Source organism: Vipera ursinii, assembly GCF_947247035.1.
Source record: "Vipera ursinii genome assembly, chromosome: 2".
Classification (NCBI taxonomy): Eukaryota; Metazoa; Chordata; class Lepidosauria; order Squamata; family Viperidae; genus Vipera; species Vipera ursinii.
In genome coordinates this window covers 190,920,443-190,940,405 of record NC_139513.1, presented here as the reverse complement: position 1 = coordinate 190,940,405, position 19,963 = coordinate 190,920,443, and the positions used below count along the sequence as shown (strand labels likewise).

Genomic DNA, 19,963 nt, shown 5'->3' with positions numbered 1-19,963 from the left:
AACAGCAAAACAGTTTCAACAAACCTTTCTAGGAAATCTCCTGGGACTAATCCAGACAGTCACCAGGAGTCGACACTTAATTTGAAGGCAAACAAATACATACATACATATTTATTTATTTATTAATCAATCAATTAACTAACTAACAGGCTATGGGGCATAAGCAGGTAGTTTTCCGTGTCACTATTCATTTTGGTAGCTTTTGGCCATAATAATTTTTTAAACAATTTGAATTTGAAGACTGCTCAAGCTTTTCTGATCAGCAATCTGTCATACTCCTTAACTTTTCTATCAGGAAATGCTATAGAAACCATGGAAGGTGCAGGTAGTCTTCACTTAATGAACCTAACTGGGATTAGGTTATCATTAAGTCAAGCGATTGCTAGGTGGAACTTCATATAATTGCATTGCTTAGCAATGGCAGTTCCATTAGTCCCAGTTGCACTCATTAGGCCAGGACTGTGCCATCATTAGACAAGCATCTCACATTTTTCTCACCTTGCCTGCCTCCACTTATACTCCCCTATCTCTGCCTTTTTGCCTACCTCTCACTTTGCTGTCCCAGTTGAGCTTTGCCATCTTCTTCCTTATACTGTTGATGCACACACGGCTTGACCGTTCACAGGCTCATGCAGCTAGCAAGTGCCATACAGAGGACCAGGCCCAGTTTGCCTCTCGGTAGCAGAAGGAAGAAGATGGCTAAGGTCAGCTCGGGGGCAAGGCTCTAGGTATTTTAGATGGCAGGGTGGCAGGGCAGTGGAGTAAAGGACAAAGAGATGGGGGCAAGATAGATGAGTGGGGGGAGTTGAAGCACACTTTGCAGGCAGATTGCCAAACACCCAAATTTTGATCATGTAATGGTTGTAACTACAAGGACAAGTTTGAGAGCTAGTTTGGTCTAATGGCTAAGGCACCAGGCTAGAAAGCAGGAGATCATGAATTCAAGTGCCACCGTAGCCATGAAAGCCAGTTGGATGACCTTGGGTCAGTCATACATTCTCAGCCAAACTCACTTCACAGGGTTGTTGTGGGAAAAATAGGAGAAAGGTGGTGTTGGATATGTTCACTACCTTGTATTATTTGTAAAAGTAATAAAAGCAGGATACAAATATTTTTCTTCTTTTTATGACCCTGTAATCCCTTGATTCGGGATACAAATAAATAATGTTGTAAATTCCATTTGTTCAATGCTGTGGCAACATTGAATCATTGCTGAGTGAATGGTTGTTAAGTGAGGAATACCTTAGGTAATTATTTGATAATATCAGACCATATCTGGCCTAAAAAGAATCTGGACTCAACTGGTTGCAGCAGATAATTATCAGAAACGACTCTTTCCTCTGAGGTAAACATCCAGACTTTTGTAATCCAGAATTGGTAACCTCGAGACCAGCCCTATATTGTAAATATTGGTGAATGTTTATTTTCATAAAAGTGCTGTTTTAATTATTTCTGTATTCTTATTCTAATCTTTTATTTGATTTCTAAATAAGGGCATTAAATGTTTATGAAGTATTGTTTCAATTGATAAGTGGGTAATGGCTCTGGAAATGATATCTATAAATGATATATTTATCATGGAAATACTGGATTTTGATTGTAGGCAATTCCCAACTGGGAGCAAGCATAGTAGATGCTTTGGATACCCTCTATATAATGGGTCTTCATGATGAATTCAGAGAAGGACAGGAATGGATTGAGAATCATCTTGATTTTAGTGTGGTAAGAAAATGTATCTCACAACATTATTGTTTGGAGAAACTTAAAATTTTATTCTACCAATGTTTAAAAATGATTTGTGATAATGGACATGAAAGCTTTGTAAAACTTCAAGCACACTTTTTATTGCAATTTTTTAAAGAGCGAATTGGTGTTCCTGTTGATTTGCAAGCACTTATTTGAGTTGTGCTAGTACTTTTTTCTTTTGCGCTCGTTTTTATGAGACTGCTTTTGAAATGTCCAGTGATATTTTGCATAATTAAGTATCATTGTTTTAGTTACATCAAGTATTAAAATGTAAATTTAGTTAGCTTGTACTGGTTTTGTTTCAGCTATGCTCATGTTTTTCAGAAATCATATTTTTTTAAAAAACAGAAATCACATAAGAGTTTTCTTAATCCCCAGTCTTTATATTTGAACCATTTAAAAGTTGTATTAAAAGTTTTCACATCCAGTTTTAATTAATCCCAATTTAGCATTACATCCAAACTCAAGATAATTAATTTTCGGTTACTAGTAGCAACAGTGGCTTACTATCCCAAAGAACTGCTATAAAGAGTAATTGCAATTTGTCCAAGGTAGAAGCAGAAATCCTCTGTTTATTTGCTGTAAGGATGCACATGAAATGTAAATGCAGTGTATTACTATTTAGTTTCTACCTAAAGAATCTATCTTCTTATCTGTTTCAAGAACTCAGAGGTATCTGTCTTTGAAGTCAACATTCGTTTCATTGGTGGCTTGCTTGCAGCTTATTACCTCTCAGGACAAGAGGTAAGGGAGCCACTGTTCATTTCTGTAAAAGTTTGAGGGTTGTTCTTAATTTTTTAAGGAAGTAAATGCTTGTTTTCTTCCCATTTCACAGGCTGTTTGGTAGGTAACCAGAACTAGTGAAGGCTGAGCCTCAATTTATGTCTAAATGAAAAAACAACAACACTTGATGTGGTCTCAAAAAATAGTATACTGTGAAAATCTTAAATTTTATTTATTTTCCATAGTTAAAGGAAAGTCCTTTGGGTTCCCTAATGAATTTATTGATCTTTCACTTTGGATTTAGTACTAGGGAAAATAGTTATGAACTAGCTTATCTATTATGATGGTTTGAAGAATTTAATTTTTTTTTACTTAAAATTTGAGTTACATGTTTTTGGTTGGAGAAAGTGGATCAGATTCAGGTATATACAGAGAATCAGTACTGATATGATATAGCCATATATAAATCCTAATTATTCATTTTATTCCTAATATGAGAAGAACTGCTGAGATGAAAAATTAATCACAGTCAATGTTTATTAATAATTCTTTTTATTTTGAAGTTGCAAATATCAGTTTATTTTTATTATGTAATACATTTTATATTGGACTTTAGCTTAAAATAACTCTGAAAACAGCTTCCAAGTAGAAGTACACGGCAGCCTTTGCCTCTTTATAAACTTTAAGATTTTTAAGAAAGAGGAAGGTAGGAGTAAAGAGCAACCTCAAACATTTTTTAAAAAAAAATATACAATTGACTGAGCACAAATTAATTTGATAAAAAAAAGCTGAGAATGAGCTTTGTTAAAAGAATGAGCTTTTGAGTTTCTGGAAGACTGATTAAGGCAAATAATCTTTTAGAGACGACAATGGCTGTATCAAAAAATGCTTGCAGAACAGAGGATAATTACATCATAGTAAAATTGGAGGGGGTAATATAGAACATTCAGTGTTGTTTGGGGTAAACTTTCCACTTATACACACAACTATTCATATTCATTTCATTTTTGAAAATTAAGAATCATTCTATACCTTTTGGGTAGTTTTCAATCAGATTTTACCAATGAAATTTTGATGATCTCTAAAAAATGTGGTTTGGGGACTAAAATGCAGCAGACTGTCAATTTCTGCACTTGGGAACTTACAGGAATCTGGTTATTACATTAGAGGTCCTTTTAATGATTTCCAAATACTTTTTGGTTTTTTTTCTTTTTGTTGTTTTTTTTTACAAAAAAAGAAAAATGGTGTTACGAGGTTATGCACTTATATGAAGAAGGTACTACTAGCACCAATATTTTATAATCTCCTCTGAGCTTTTCATTAACTGATTCAGCATTCACTTCATTCCGTTTGAATGATCACCTAGAATTTATGAACACCCCACTTTTAATAATTATCTAAGAACCAGAGATCTATTCTCGAGCTTTAATGGCATATATTGTACTCACCAGGAAGACTTCAAAACTGGTTCCTTTTCCTTTTTCAATGCTTCAACATTGTATTGATCTTTCTGGTTATTTTTTAGCTGGATCTTGGCTTCCTTTTAAAGGTGAGCTCCTCTTTTTTTAGGCCGCAGATAAGTGGAAAGTGTACAGTATATCCCTCATTGGACAAAAAGGAAAACCAACCAACCCCCCCCCCCAAACCCTTTTGTCTTTTGTGCCACAAGAGGAATACTTGTTCATCCAAATATGATACTAGGCTAGTTCCGGTTTTGCATTAATTATGTTACGCAATTATTTTAACAGCATCTTAACTCCTGTAGCCTTCAATTGTATGAAGAATTGTACAGGATTTACATGGAGAAAGTAGAGAACCTCCTAGGATTTTTTTCTCCAGTTTATATTAATGCCATTATTGTTCAATATATATATTTATGTACTGAGCTTAAATGGACTCCAGAAGATGGTAGAGGACAGGAAGGCCTGGAGGAACGTTGTCCATTGGGTCACGATGGGTCGGACACGACTTTGCAACTAACAACAACAACAACTGAGAAAATTATCTAGAAGACCTTTGCCATCCATTAAATAGATAATTAAGTCAAATAAATCCAGACAAGATGTAGAGATCACTGATATATATTAAGTATGCAAACGTAAAATATTAAACCTGTAATGTTATTTTTATTTTACTGCACTAAAAAGAGCCGGAAGTGAATGCTTCTGCCTTCCTTTTTCCCCTTCACCCCACATTTCTCTCTCTAACTTCTCCACTTACCTCACTTTCCTACTATTTTTATTTTTACTTTGTTTTACATTTTGTTAAGTTTAATAAAATTATTTTTAAAATGTATAGATCACTGAAATCTATTCCTTCCTACTGGCATAGTGGTGGAAAGGAAAATGCTGTGGAAGAATAGTTATGTAGATGTGTTTCAGGAACACTTAGAGTGTTCCACATTGAACATGGCTTCCTTTTGAGTAGACATGTTTAGGTTAAACAGCAAACCATGGTTCAGCTGCCTTTCTCCATCTGTTTCAGCTATTCAAGATAAAAGCAGTGCAACTAGCAGGAAAGCTCATCCCTGCCTTCAATACACCCACAGGAATTCCTTGGGCAATGGTGAATTTGAAAAGGTATGAATGTGGGCACAGTGAAGAATAATGTAAAACTTCTGATTATTTTTTCCTTGTGTTGTTGAAGATTAGCTAAGCAGTTTAAAGAATTTACCATATTTTTCGGACTATAAGACGCACTTTCCCCCCCCCCCAAAAAAAAAAGTGTGGGGGAAAAAATGAGGGTGCGTCTTATGATCCGAAGGTGTGGTACCCCAGATTCTGCTCCTCCCCCATCGCCTGCCAGCCCTGGGAGAGCCCCGCGCAAGTGCCTCACTGGCCTCTGAACCCTGCCTTTCGAGCAGGAGTGGCTATAAAGCCCCGGGCTCGACAATCAACCGAGGGAGGAGATCTGTGCAGCAACCCGGCTACCTGCCCTGCCAGCCGCTCGTTGCTCCGCCGATCGGCTGGGAGGCTGAGACACCAGATTTTATCCACGGAAAAGAGGAGAACACCGCTGATCAGGTGGGAGGCTTGGATTCCAGATCCGACACCGCCAGCCAGCTGGAAGTCCCGGCGGGTGGCCCCGACACCGCCGAACAACCAGGAGCGTCGACAACCTTCTCTGGGGGCTGCCAGTCAGCTGGGAGCCAGGGGCTTGACAGCTGCTCCTGCTCAAAAGCACCAGCACTCTCAGGTGACTGGCAGCCACGAGAGAAGGTTGCCGATGCTCCCGGCTGTTCGGCGGCAGCAGGGCCGCCCGCCGGGACTTCCAGCTGGCTGGCAGCATCGGATCTGGACTCCCAGCCTCCCACCTGATTAGTGGTGTTCTCTGGTCCGCGGCTCAAATCCGGAGTCTCAGCAGGCAGGAGCCCGGGATCAGCATTTCTGAATGGGATTTCTAAGTGCGACTCAGCTGATCCTGGGCTCCTGCCCGGCTCACTTGCTTGCGGAAAAGAGGCTGCTTGCTAACTGAGCCCAGGATCAGCTGAGAAATCCCACTCAGAAACACTGATCCTGGGCTGCTGCCCAGCTCATTTAGCAAGCAGCCTCTTTTCCCCAAGCAAGTGAGCCAGGCAGGAGCCCAGGCGACACTGGCGCTTGTGGCTTTTCCGCAGCACAGACCCAAGGACTGCTTCGTTCCCACTCGTCCTCTCACAGGACCCGGGCTGCCTGCACTGGTGAGAAACGCAGCGCTTCTTTTTCTGCAGTGGTGGAGCGCAGGCATCACTTGGGAAAGACTCCACGAGACGCGCCTTTGTAGCACGTTTCCCCTTATTTTATATATCGGAGGTCTGAAAGGCAAGCTGCTCCCAGGGTGTAAAAGTAGAATCCAAATTCTTCTTTTCCTGCTCTAAAAACTGGGTGCGTCTTATGGTCAGGTGCGTCTTATGGTCCGAAAAATACGGTACATAATGTGATGCTTTGGGTTTATTTGACTGCTCCAAATTGTGCTTACTCTATGTTAACCACACAAACCTAAGGTGTACTACAATTTTATTTTTATTTGTTAAGTGTTAGTTTTCTTTCCTTGCTTTTTTGTTTCTTGTAAATACATTTTCTTAGCCTTTTCCTATCGTTTTCTGATTAGTGGTGTAGGTCGCAATTGGGGCTGGGCTTCTGCTGGCAGCAGCATTCTCTCAGAATTCGGTACGCTCCACATGGAATTTGTACACCTCAGCTATTTGACTGGCAACCCTGTCTACTATGAAAAGGTAGGTTTTGTGCCTCTTTCTGATATATTTATACAGTTCGAGACTTGTGAAGATAGAGATAAATTGGAAAAATGTATGTGTATCTGTGTTTACGTGGATGTAAAACGTCTACTTACCTCTTTTCTCAATATTTTTAAATGTAATTATTTAAACAGGTTATTAGTTCAACTAACATTCCTAATTCTTTAAAATACAATAAGGAGGTAATTTATAAAAGAAATCTGATTTTAAAAAAATCAGAGGAATGTTGAGAGGAAACTGTGGTTACCTTTTTTTTCCTCATTAAGGTTATGCATATTCGTAAACTGCTTCAGAAAATGGACCGCCCTAATGGACTTTATCCAAACTACTTGAATCCAAGAACTGGGCGCTGGGGGCAGCGTAAGTATTTCATTCATATAAATTGCAAATTGAATTTGTTTCTTGTATGAATGTACGTATGTATTTGTCAATGAATTCACTTGAAACTTCTTCCAAAACTCAACGTCATGATTAGTTACTGAATAATCTTTATGGATGTAGGCTCAAAGGTCAACATTTTCAAAGCTCTAGTTTCTTACTTCATTGCTATGATAATTATGATTTGAGATGGATTCCTGAACTGAACATCCTGTGGATGCTTGTAATCATAATTTGCCTCCAAAAAAGAGTGAGCAATCTTGTTCAAATTATGGTTTTTAGGATTGTGTAGCTGTGGCAGAAGTTATTCTGCAAAAGCCAAGTGATCCTGAAAAGGGATTACTGCTGTTTTAATCATTAGAGTTTAGCTAGTTGCTAAAGTGTTGTTATGCCTATCTTTTTCTATTAGACATTACAGCACCAAAGCATGGTCTAATTTTATTGTCTTGTTCTAAACCCAGCCTTTTCGTCCATCACAAGGTCTTCAGATTCAAGCCAGTCAATTAGTTTCTCCTGATTAGCATATATTTTGCAGATCTGATTTAATAAATAGGTAGTAGTTAGCTGGATCATCTAACTAAGGGGAATAAGAAGAGATAAATTGATATTAAAAAATAGGCCGAGTATCCAGAGGAATTTCTTGCCAGTAAGAACTATAGAGTCAAGTACGGTAGTATCTCTAGAAAGTGGAGTTCCCACTGGATGTTTTCAAATGGACTTTGAATCATCACCTGTTGGGGACAGTTTAGAGCAGGGGTGTCAAACTTCCAATATCACGTGACGTGTTGTGATGTATCACAACTTTTTTTGCATTGTCGGCAATGGGGTGGGTGCAGTTTTGGCCTGATGTATCTGGCCTGTAGGCCAGCAGTTTGACACCCCTGGTTTAGGGGAATTGTACTAAATGACCATGAGATCACTTTCATCTCAATTTTATAATTGTATTGTTCTAACAAGACTCATCAAGCAAATCAATACTTTTCATAATTGTTATAGGAAACGATGGTAGAAACAAAATACTTGTGGAAATACTGTACAATAATGCTGTGGGGATGAAATATATGTGCCTGTTAGACCAGATTTTATATGCAAACACACACACATTTTCTTCTATGACATACATTTTAAGGATTTGGGATCAAAAATACGCTCTTTGAAAAATAAATACCATTGTCCTATATTGATAATTGAGGAAAACAGTATTTCAAACATTATTCAATTTGCAGTAAACTTATTTTCCATTATTTGATGCTCTCTAAATTGTTTTAATGAAATGTTTTATTTCATTTTTGTTGCACCATTCAGATACCAGTGGAGCACATCTTTTTACTAATGTAGTGTTGTAATTTTACAATTTTCAACTGACAACCAGCATGGGGTAATGATTAAAGTGTTGGAATACAATTAGAAAAAACTTACATTCAAGTCCACGGAAACTTCCTGAGTGACTTTGGGCCTGTTGCTCTAGCTCAGAGTGCTTGGTTAGCTCCAACTAAAGCACCTTTAACTCAGATCAACTATTTGATGATTTGACTTAAGATTTTGCTCAGAATGGTGGCTTATAAAAAGTTATTCTCTATGTAAGTTGAATTTTATCCAGTTACAGAGTCCTGACTATGTAGTTTCTGATCAAATTATTGAAAACCTGAGAATTACTATAACATTTATGAAAATAGATTCCAGGTAAATCTATTACTAAAACCCTTATGTCTATAACTTTAACTGGGCAAAATATGCATCATTGGATAAAACATTTTGAACCAAAGTACCGTATATACTTGAGTATAAGCCGAATTTTTCAGCCCACTTTTTGGGCTGAAAAACTCCACTTCGGCTTATACTCCAGTCAACAAAAAAAAAAGAACTGTCCCTTCGTTCGGAACAGGCTGCTGAGAGAAGGGAGCGGCAGAGCCTTGCAGAGCTGGCGGCAGTCCAGCGTTGTTTCTCCCCCTCGTGCGTGCGTGTGTGTGTCAGACCCACGGGAATGGCTGGTAGGGAAGCGGCATTCCGACATTCCCCCCCTTCCTGTGTGTCGAGCCCACGGGGCTTGACACACAGAGAAACGCAACTAGCCATTCCTGCGGGTCTCACACACACACACACACACACGCCGCCGGGCTCGGCTCCTCGGCAGGAGGGGCAGCCCCCGCCGCGCCCCCCTCCCGGCCCGCAGCACCGCGCCGCCGCCGCTTCCTCCGGGCAAGTCGGGGGGGCTTGCGGGGCGAAGGCACCGGCCAGGGGGCAGGCAGGGCGGGAGGGCGCGAACTCACCGCCGCCGCTGCTTTCCCCCCCATCTCTCGCTCACCCGCTGCCTCGCCCGTTGCGCCCCCAACTCACCGCCGCCGGCGCTTCCCCCCCCATCTCTCGCTTGCCCGCTGCCTCGCCCGTTCCGCCCCCAACTCACCCGCCGGCGCTTCTCCCCCCATCTCTCGCTTGCCTGCTGCCTCGCCCGTTCCGCCCCCAACTCACCCGCCGGCGCTTCTCCCCCATCTCTTGCTTGCCCGCTGCCTCGCCCGTTCCGCCCCCAACTCACCCGCCGGCGCTTCTCCCCCATCTCTCGCTTGCCCGCTGCCTCGCCCGTTCCGCCCCCAACTCACCCGCCGGCGCTTCTCCCCCCATCTCTCGCTTGCCCGCTGCCTCGCCCGTTCCGCCCCCAACTCACCCGCCGGCGCTTCTCCCCCCATCTCTCGCTTGCCCGCTGCCTCGCCCGTTCCGCCCCCAACTCACCCGCCGGCGCTTCCCCCCCATCTCTCGCTTGCCCGCTGCCTCGCCCGTTCCGCCCCCAACTCACCGGCCGGCGCTTCTCCCCCCATCTCTCGCTTGCCCGCTGCCTCGCCCGTTCCGCCCCCAACTCACCGGCCGGCGCTTCTCCCCCCATCTCTCGCTTGCCCGCTGCCTCGCCCGTTCCGCCCCCAACTCACCCGCCGGCGCTTCTCCCCCCATCTCTCGCTTGCCCGCTGCCTCGCCCGTTCCGCCCCCAACTCACCCGCCGGCGCTTCTCCCCCCATCTCTCGCTTGCCCGCTGCCTCGCCCGTTCCGCCCCCAACTCACCCGCCGGCGCTTCTCCCCCCATCTCTCGCTTGCCCGCTGCCTCGCCCATTCCGCCCCCAACTCACCCGCCGGCGCTTCTCCCCCCATCTCTCGCTTGCCCGCTGCCTCGCCCGTTCCGCCCCCAACTCACCCGCCGGCGCTTCTCCCCCCATCTCTCGCTTGCCCGCTGCCTCGCCCGTTCCGCCCCCAACTCACCCGCCGGCGCTTCCCCCCCATCTCTCGCTTGCCCGCTGCCTCGCCCGTTCCGCCCCCAACTCACCCGCCGGCGCTTCTCCCCCCATCTCTCGCTTGCCCGCTGCCTCGCCCGTTCCGCCCCCAACTCACCGGCCGGCGCTTCTCCCCCCATCTCTCGCTTGCCCGCTGCCTCGCCCGTTCCGCCCCCAACTCACCGGCCGGCGCTTCTCCCCCCATCTCTCGCTTGCCCGCTGCCTCGCCCGTTCCGCCCCCAACTCACCCGCCGGCGCTTCTCCCCCCATCTCTCGCTTGCCCGCTGCCTCGCCCGTTCCGCCCCCAACTCACCGGCCGGCGCTTCTCCCCCCATCTCTCGCTTGCCCGCTGCCTCGCCCGTTCCGCCCCCAACTCACCCGCCGGCGCTTCTCCCCCAATCTCTCGCTTGCCCGCTGCCTCGCCCGTTCCGCCCCCAACTCACCCGCCGGCGCTTCTCCCCCATCTCTCGCTTGCCCGCTGCCTCGCCCGTTCCGCCCCCAACTCACCCGCCGGCGCTTCCCCCCCCATCTCTCGCTTGCCCGCTGCCTCGCCCGTTCCGCCCCCAACTCACTGGCCGGCGCTTCTCTCCCCATCTCTCGCTTGCCCGCTGCCTCGCCCGTTCCGCCCCCAACTCACCCGCCGGCGCTTCTCCCCCCATCTCTCGCTTGCCCGCTGCCTCGCCCGTTCCGCCCCCAACTCACCCGCCGGCGCTTCTCCCCCCATCTCTCGCTTGCCCGCTGCCTCGCCCGTTCCGCCCCCAACTCACCCGCCGGCGCTTCTCCCCCCATCTCTCGCTTGCCCGCTGCCTCGCCCGTTCCGCCCCCAACTCACCGGCCGGCGCTTCTCCCCCCATCTCTCGCTTGCCCGCTGCCTCGCCCGTTCCGCCCCCAACTCACCCGCCGGCGCTTCTCCCCCCATCTCTCGCTTGCCCGCTGCCTCGCCCGTTCCGCCCCCAACTCACCCGCCGGCGCTTCTCCCCCCATCTCTCGCTTGCCCGCTGCCTCGCCCGTTCCGCCCCCAACTCACCCGCCGGCGCTTCCCCCCCATCTCTCGCTTGCCCGCTGCCTCGCCCGTTCCGCCCCCAACTCACCGGCCGGCGCTTCTCCCCCCATCTCTCGCTTGCCCGCTGCCTCGCCCGGGACCAGCGGTGGCGCAGCAGCCCAGCCAGCCAGCGGGCGGACGGGCGGAGAGAAGCCCGGCCCGGAGGGGAGGGGAGGGAGCGGAGTCGCCGGGGCCCACGTGGAAACAAGGCTTTACTGCCACACACACACACACACACACAGAGACGGAGGGAAACAAGCTTGACTGAGGAGGGAAACAAGCCCCTCCCCCCCTACACACACACATGCACGAGGAGGGAAACAAGCTTGACTGAGGAGGGAAACAAGCCCCTCCCCCCCCCCACACACACACGCAGGAGGAGGGAAACAAGCTTGACTGAGGAGGGAAACAAGCCCCTCCCCCCACATACACACACGCACGAGGAGGGAAACAAGCTTGACTGAGGAGGGAAACAACGCTTGACTGCCACCCCCACACACACACACACCCACGAGGAGGGAAACAACGCTTGACTGCCGCCTTCCTAGCAGACCTCCCCATTCCTGTTAGAAATGGAACCCAGTACTTCTAGTACTCCTGCACCAATGGAGCCCAGTACTTCTAGTACTCCTGCACCAATGGAGCCCAGTACTTCTAGTACTCCTGCACCAAAACAAAGACGCAGGTCATACGAAGCTGCTTTCAAACTAAAGGTTGTGTCAAGAGCAGAAAAAAGCAATAACAGTATTGCAAGTAGGGAATTTGGTGTTGATGAAAAACAAGTGAGGGAGTGGCGGAAAATGAAAGCTGAGTTGGAAAAGATTCCAAAGGCAAAAAAAGCTCGACGTGGTTTAACAACTCCATATGTGGCTCTAGAGACTGAATTGCATGAATGGGTTATGGAGTGTCGTCAAAATGGTTACTGCGTAACACGCATGGGAATTCGCTTACGTGCCCTTCAAATGGCTAAAGATGACAAATTAAAAGTACCAGGCATTGAAAATTTTGTTGCGTCAGCAGGATGGTGTAGTGGCTTCATGAATAGGTATGGCCTATGTTTGCGGCAAAGAACAAAGATTTCACAGAAGTTGCCAAAAGACCTTGATGAAAAAGTGATGTCATTCCATTCATTCATCATAAAACAAAGAAAGATCCATAACTATGACCTGGGAGATATTGGGAATATGGATGAAACACCTATGACCTTTAATCTTCCAAGCAACAGAACCGTGGCAAGTTTGGGAGACAAAACTGTTTTACTCAGAACCACAGGTAATGAGAAAAACCATTTTACAGTTGTTCTGTCATGTTTGGCTAATGGAACTAAGCTGCGGCCTGTCATTATTTTTAAAAGAAAGACCTTGCCTAAAAAGGTCAAATTCCCACCACGAATTACAGTGCGCCCACATGTTAAAGGCTGGATGGATGAAGATGGAACAAAAAAGTGGCTGGAAGAAGTTTGGAATGGACGACCAGGAGCAGCCTTAAAGAAAAAACCATCATTGCTAGTTTGGGATATGTTCAGAGCCCACACATCTGATGACATAAAAACATTGGCAAAGTCTTCTCAAGTTACTTTAGCCGTTATTCCAGGTGGGCTTACATCTGTATTACAGCCCTTAGATGTGTGTTTAAATAAACCTTTCAAAGACCGTGTGCGAAAGATGTGGTGCGAATGGATGTCATCTGGTCAAGCCCGACTAACAAAAGGTGGAAATATGATGAAGCCTGACATAGAACTGATAGCAAAGTGGGTTCGTGATGCATGGGAAGAGATTCCAGAGGACATGGTGAAGCACGCCTTCAGGAAATGTGGCATAAGTAATGCTATGGATGGCAGTGAAGACACTGCTTTGCATGAGGAGGACAACTGTGATAGTGATGACAGCGAACTCTGTGACAATGTGTATGATGATAACCTCACACCAGCTACAGCTGCAGCTCTGTTTGCAGATACAGATGAGGAGGAGGAATCCAGTTTTGAAGGATTTTGATGCTTGTGTTTTAGCTTGGTTGCTTATTGAGTTAAGGTTTTTGTACATTTAAAGTTATTGTTAATACTTTAATATTATATATTGTTTTTGTTGAATATACTGATAATATATTGTTTTTGTTGAATATACTGATAATATATTGTTTTTGTTGACCCTCTTTTCCACATGCCTCAATTAAAGCAATTTTATTGTTATCTACCTGTATTTTTATTTTTGAAATTTACCGTGAGCTGCTGCATTTCCCAGCCTCGGCTTATACTCGAGTCACCAACTTTTTCCAATTTTTGGGGGTAAAATTAGGGGTCTCGGCTTATAATCGAGTCGGCTTATACTCAAGTATATACGGGTACCTCAAATGGGCTAACTTACTGAATGCATCCAAAATCTCTAGGGCCCATGATTCCTATGGAATTGAAATTTGGCAAATTTTATAAAACATTTTATGACAAAAAAATACCATAAAGCATTTTTATGACAAAATACAAGGCATTTATTGTGATGTTTGATTGTGCTGTACAGTTCAACATGGGCTATTTCAAAGCAAATATAGCTTCCTGAATTTTTAAGAACTTTTAAAGTATATTAGAAGCTCTGCCATTGTTGGAGACATTAACAAACCTGGTAAGGAAATATCTCTGAAACAATAGCCCAGGTATCACAGTTTGTCTAGTTATAACATAAGGAGAGCATCATTTCTTATATTGCTAGATGAAGTGTGAAAATATTTCTAAAACATTAGCGTTTTTAATCCAGGCGTGTGGATTTTGTAATTGCAAATCTCAGTAATCTTTCATACTCACAGTTTTATATTTTATATGCTCCCTGTCTCTTTCTCTTGCAGATCACACATCCATGGGTGGTTTGGGAGACAGTTTTTATGAATACTTGTTGAAAGCTTGGTTGATGTCAGATAAGATGGACACAGAAGCAAGGAAAATGTATGATGATGCTATTGAGGTGATTATAGTGCATTGATTCCCCCTTTTCCTCAAGCAATTACTGATTGTATTTTTTCAAGAATCAGAATGAAAACAAAAATGTATCCTTAACTTAGCTCATCTGGTTCTCTTACTTGAAAATGTTGTTTGGGGATTGAATACATCATGAGCAGAAGAACTAAATATAAATAAACACTCAACTTACAACCACAACTGAACTCGAATTTCTGTTGTAAACTGAGACAGTTGTTAAGTGACTTTTGCCCCTTTTTATGACCTTCGCTCGCTGCCACTTGTGCTAGCCACGCCCACCCACCCCCTGGCTTATTTTTGGGGTACAGCAAACACCTGAATTTTGATCACAGGACCATGAGGATGCTGCAACTTTTTCAGTGCCACTGTAACTTCAAATGGTCACTAAATGAACAGTTGTGAGTTGAGGACTGCCTGAAGTCTAAACCAGTGGTACCCAATCTTTCCAGCATGGTGACCTGGCGCTGGGGGAGGCATATAAGTAGCAGGTGTATGCACGCATACACAGCTCCATTTGTGTGAGTAGCGTGTGCACACTCCCTCCACTTGCGCGAATGGAGCTTCCTGCATGAGTGAAGGATGCTTGCAGTTGTGTACGAAGCTCCGCTCATGCGAGCAGAGGGCACTTGAGAAGAGGGCATTTGTGCTCCAGCGCAAAGCGTACTTGCATGAGTTGGAGAGCACTCGTGCATGAAGCTCCATTCATGTGAATGGAGCTTTGCAAGCAAGCACATTCCACTCATGCAAGTGCAACTTTACATGCATGCACCTGCCCATTTATCAATAAATTGAGGCCATGAATCATTAAAATCATTAATGGTTGCCTATCCTATATTAATCATTTCTGCAAATAACTGAATATTGGTAGTCCTCAACTTACAACAGCTCATTTAGTGACTGTTCAAAGTTACAACGGCATTGAAAAAGTGACTTATGACCATTTTTCCCACTTATGAATGTTGCAGCATCCTCATGGTCATGTGATCAAAATTCAGACACTTGGCAACTGACTCAGATTTATGACGGTTACAGTGTCCCAGGTTCATGTGATCACCATTTGTGACCATTTAGATTTTAGATTTAGATTTTATTAGATTTATATACCACCCTTTTCCCGTAGGACAAGCAAAATCAATTGGGAAGCCAGATTCATTTAACAACTGTGTTACTAACCTAACTCCATTTTCTTTGTCCAGAAGCCAATTCCCATATAATTGATGAAAACATCTAAAAATATTAAATCTTAAATTTGAGTTGACACATATTTTGCTTCTTACTGAGATGAAGCAATATATTTAATTTAAACATTAATTTTACTGCATCTTCAACAACATATATGCGATAAGGTCATTTCTAAAATATTTCCTGTTGAAATAAGATCATTTCTAGAATATTATTTCTTGTTGAAAGAGATGTCATCTAAAATACTTTTTGTTGTTCAGTTACAAAGTCGTGTCTGACTTCGCAACTTAATGGACCATAGCATTTAAGGCTCCCCTGTCCTCCGCTGTTTGCGAGAGTTTGCCCAAATTCATGTTCAAATCTAAAATATACTGACATTTTAATTGTTTTAGGTCTTATTTGTTAAATGAAACATGCAAAGAAAATAAGAATAGATAGATAGATAGATAGATAGATAGATAGATAGATAGATAGATAGATAGATAGATAGATAGATAGATATAGATAGATATAGATAGATAGATATAGATATTTATACACACACACATTTAAAGAGTTTTGAGAAAAGTTAGAAAATTAGAAAAACAAAAATTATAAACAGACATTCTGGTAACCCCTCTTTCCCCCAGCCAGCCAGCCACTAATTGCAACTTAGATATTTTTATACTTTAGACATTATTACTCATTTCTGTTTGGATCATTTTAATTATTTTTGTGACTTCCTCAAGTTTTTAACTTTTCTTGATACATGGGTTTTCTTCAAAATCCATAATCTAAGTGTCTTAGCTTGTCTTGCTATTCAAGCATTCCTGATTGAATTTGGTTACATTTCAGCTGTGAATTTATATCAGTACTTTTTCCATTGCTGCATATGCTTCGATTTTAGCCTTCCAAAGTTGTATTGACAGCAAGCTTTCTCTTTTTCAGTGTTGTGCTAGATTGATTCTTGCCATTGTTACTATGAATATTAATAAATCATGATGCAAAAATTTCTTTAGATTTATATCTAATGAGAATATTTGTGATTTTAACTCATGATTTATTTTCTGAATTTTTGGCATATTTTGGTAGTTTGGTATAGTTCTCTCCAGTACTTTTTGATTATTTTTTTTATGTAAAAACCACATATGATAAAAAAAATCCTTGCTTGTTGTAGTATTCCCAATTTTAATTATTATATGATGTATTCATTTTGGCAATTGTTAATTAGTTAAAAACCATCTGTAGAACATTTTGTACCAATTTTTACTTTTTATTTTTCCAGTTATTTGCAAATGCATTAACTGTGGTAGATTTCTTCTTTCATTAAAAATTATTTTGTCTTTAGTTTGTTTTTTGTGTCCAGATATATCATATTGGCATACATAACCAGATCTTTCTTGCTGTAACTATCTTTGAAATAGAAATCATTTGATTTTGATGACGTTTGGGATGAAATTGTTAGGCTTTTTGGGAATTCAAAATTTTTAACAGACTTTCTCTTATAACTTCAGATTCTTGTCTTCTTTTGTTCCCTTATACCACAAGTATCTGTGAAGCCTCTTCCTTGGCTAAACCTACTTTTTCTGTACTACTTATTGTGTTATTGGAAATATTGCCCCATTCTGGCTGGCTGTGATGGATAGCTTGCTCTATAATGTAATTTGAGATTGGAAAATGCTAATTCACGTTTCTTTTATGGCTTGGATAATTTTGAATTTTACTGTTGGTTTTTAAATAATTAATACAAATATATTAATTGCCAATCCTGCAATTTTTTTAAATCTGAGGTTTGAATTGCTGCCATTTTAATAAGTGTACCCTAAGTAATATATTCATTTTTAATTGATAACATAGGAAAGTTTAAAACTTTTTCACCTGTTAATATTGTGTTTTATTTCTAGTCATAGTTTACTGTATTTCCTTTAAAATATGTGTTGATTGCATCCTCTCAAGGAAGGTTTATTTATTTAAATTTAATATTTACTGTTTGCAGTAAATATTAGCAGTGGTTCTGCTAGTTTTTTTGCTTTTTATCACACAGAGCTTTATTAATTTTAATTTTTTATTGTTTTTTCATATCTTGAATTGTTAGTAATTTGCTTAAAATTTCTCATTTTTAAGTAAAGTTTTAAGATCTGAGTTTTCAGTATATATACTTCTAAATTACTTTTGTTCTTAAAATTTGCAAGTTCTTCTGTTATTTCTGACCTTATATCTAATAGTTTATTATGTTTATTGCTGTTATCACCCTTTTTTATTTCTCTTTCCTAATTTGATATACTTCTCTGGTGTACTTTCATTTTCAAAATAATTTTGTTTTATACACTTTGTCTTCTTTTGCAGTTCTTCTGTTTCCAATAAATCTAAATGTTGTTTCAATTTATTTATTACTTCCAATGCTTATTGATCTGGTTTGGTTTTTTAATTGTGATTTTAATCTACTATTTTTTTATTTATTTTATTGGATTTGTATACCGCCCTATTCCTGTAGGACTCAGGGCGGTTTACAGGGCAGTTAAAACCATGAATACAAAAAATTAAAAATAAATAAAACAATTAAATTAAATTCAAGCCCCAAGAGTAAATCTAAAACCCAGTTAAGTTAACAACCCCACAGTCTGGACTTATATAAGGTTTAGTTGACTCCCATATAGTTGTTTCTATCATCCTTACACTCATATTTATTTTTTTCTTTTTTGTAATATATTCTTAAAGTAACAACATTATTTATCCTCTAAAAATAATTTTTCTTTCTGAAAGCAAGATATTAAAATCGGAGCATGGTTTGTGTATATCACTGAGCAAATTTGTTTTTCTTTATTGATAGAGGGTGTGAGAGCTTTAGCTGATATACCTCCTTGATCATTGTTTTCCCTACTTATCAGTTTTAACTCTTAGTCAAAAACCTTTTTGCAGTATCTTGAACTCCAATATAATGTGATTATTTCTTCCCATGGTTCTCACTACATTTAACTATTCAACCAGCTCACTCTTCTCTGTTAAGATCAGCTCTGGAGAGCCATTCTTTTGGGCTTTTTTCTTTCATCTTCTGCATTATAAAACAGGCAGGCAGTAAGATCACTGAGGAATGTTTGGGACCTTACTATCTTATCTGGACCCGTACCAATCGGGCTTCAGGCCCGGACACAGCACGGAGACGGCATTGGTCGCACTGGTGAATGATCTCTGGAGGGCTAGGGACAGGGGCTGCTCCTCTGTCCTGGTCCTATTAGATCTCTCAGCGGCTTTTGATACCATCGACCATGGTATCCTGCTGCGACGTCTCAGGGGGTTGGGAGTGGGAGGCACCGTTTTACGGTGGTTCTCCTACCTCCGGGGCCGCTCGCAGTCGGTGTTGACAGGAGGGCAGAGATCCGCCCCGAGGTCTCTCGTTTGTGGAGTTCCTCAGGGGTCGGTTCTCTCGCCTCTCCTGTTCAACATCTACATGAAGCCGCTGGGTGAGATCATTCGTGGTTTTGGGGTGGGGTATCACCAGTACGCTGATGATACCCAACTTTTTCTTTCCACCCCGAACCAACCCAGTGATGCCCTCTCCGTGATGTCCCGGTGCCTGGAGGCGGTTCAGGTCTGGATGGGGAGAAACAGGCTTCGTCTCAATCCCGCCAAGACTGAGTGGCTGTGCATATTGGCGTCTCGGGTTAACCATGTTATTCCACCTCTAACGATGGGGGGTGAGGTGTTGCCCCCCGTTGATAGGGCTCGCAACTTGGGCGTCCTCCTGGATTCACGGCTCAATTTTGAAGATCATATAGGAGCCGTGACCAGGGGGGCTTTTGCACAGGTTCGCCTGGTGCGCCAGTTGCGTCCCTATTTGGACCGAGACGCCCTACGCACAGTCACTCATGCGCTTGTGACCTCCCGTTTGGACTACTGTAACGCTCTCTACATGGGGCTGCCCTTGAAGACCACTCGGAGGCTTCAACTGGTGCAGAATGCGGCCGCGCGAGTTGTAATGGGGGTTTCCCGATACTCCCATGTAACACCTCTACTCCGCGAGCTGCATTGGCTTCCGGTTGCCCTCCGGGTGAAATTCAAGGTGCTGGTTATCACCTATAAAGCCCTACATGGCCTGGGTCCGGGTTATTTGAGGGAACACCTGCTGCCGGCATCAAACGCCCTTCGCCCAGTGCGCTCCCACAGGGAGGGTCTGCTCAGGGTTCCGCCGGTGAGAGATTGCCGGCGGGTGACACCCAGGGATAGGGCCTTCTCGGTGGGAGCGCCTGCCCTCTGGAACCAGCTGCCGGTGGAGCTGAGGACTGCCCCCGACCTCCGATCATTCCGCCGGGGCCTGAAGACCTGGCTCTTCGAGCTCTCGGGCCCAGACTGAGGAGGAAATTTTAATTTGGGGTTCTTTTTTAACTGACTACAGGGTTAATTTAATTTTTTTTAATTTGGTTCTTAATTTTTGTATTTTGGATTTTTAATTCCCTGTA

The 19,963-nt window shown here is 43.1% G+C and overlaps 1 protein-coding gene across 1 annotated transcript in view; it reads left to right on the top strand.

Moving 5' to 3' along the window:
• MAN1A2 (mannosidase alpha class 1A member 2) overlaps positions 1–19,963 on the top strand; it is a 68,888-nt gene that overhangs the window by 35,468 nt on the left and 13,457 nt on the right. The window contains exons 4-9 of the mRNA XM_083351875.1: positions 1,604–1,722; positions 2,410–2,490; positions 4,954–5,048; positions 6,559–6,682; positions 6,970–7,063; positions 14,216–14,331. Of these exons, the coding sequence (XP_083208001.1) occupies positions 1,604–1,722; positions 2,410–2,490; positions 4,954–5,048; positions 6,559–6,682; positions 6,970–7,063; positions 14,216–14,331 (629 nt within the window). The remainder of the gene's footprint in view (positions 1–1,603; positions 1,723–2,409; positions 2,491–4,953; positions 5,049–6,558; positions 6,683–6,969; positions 7,064–14,215; positions 14,332–19,963) is intronic.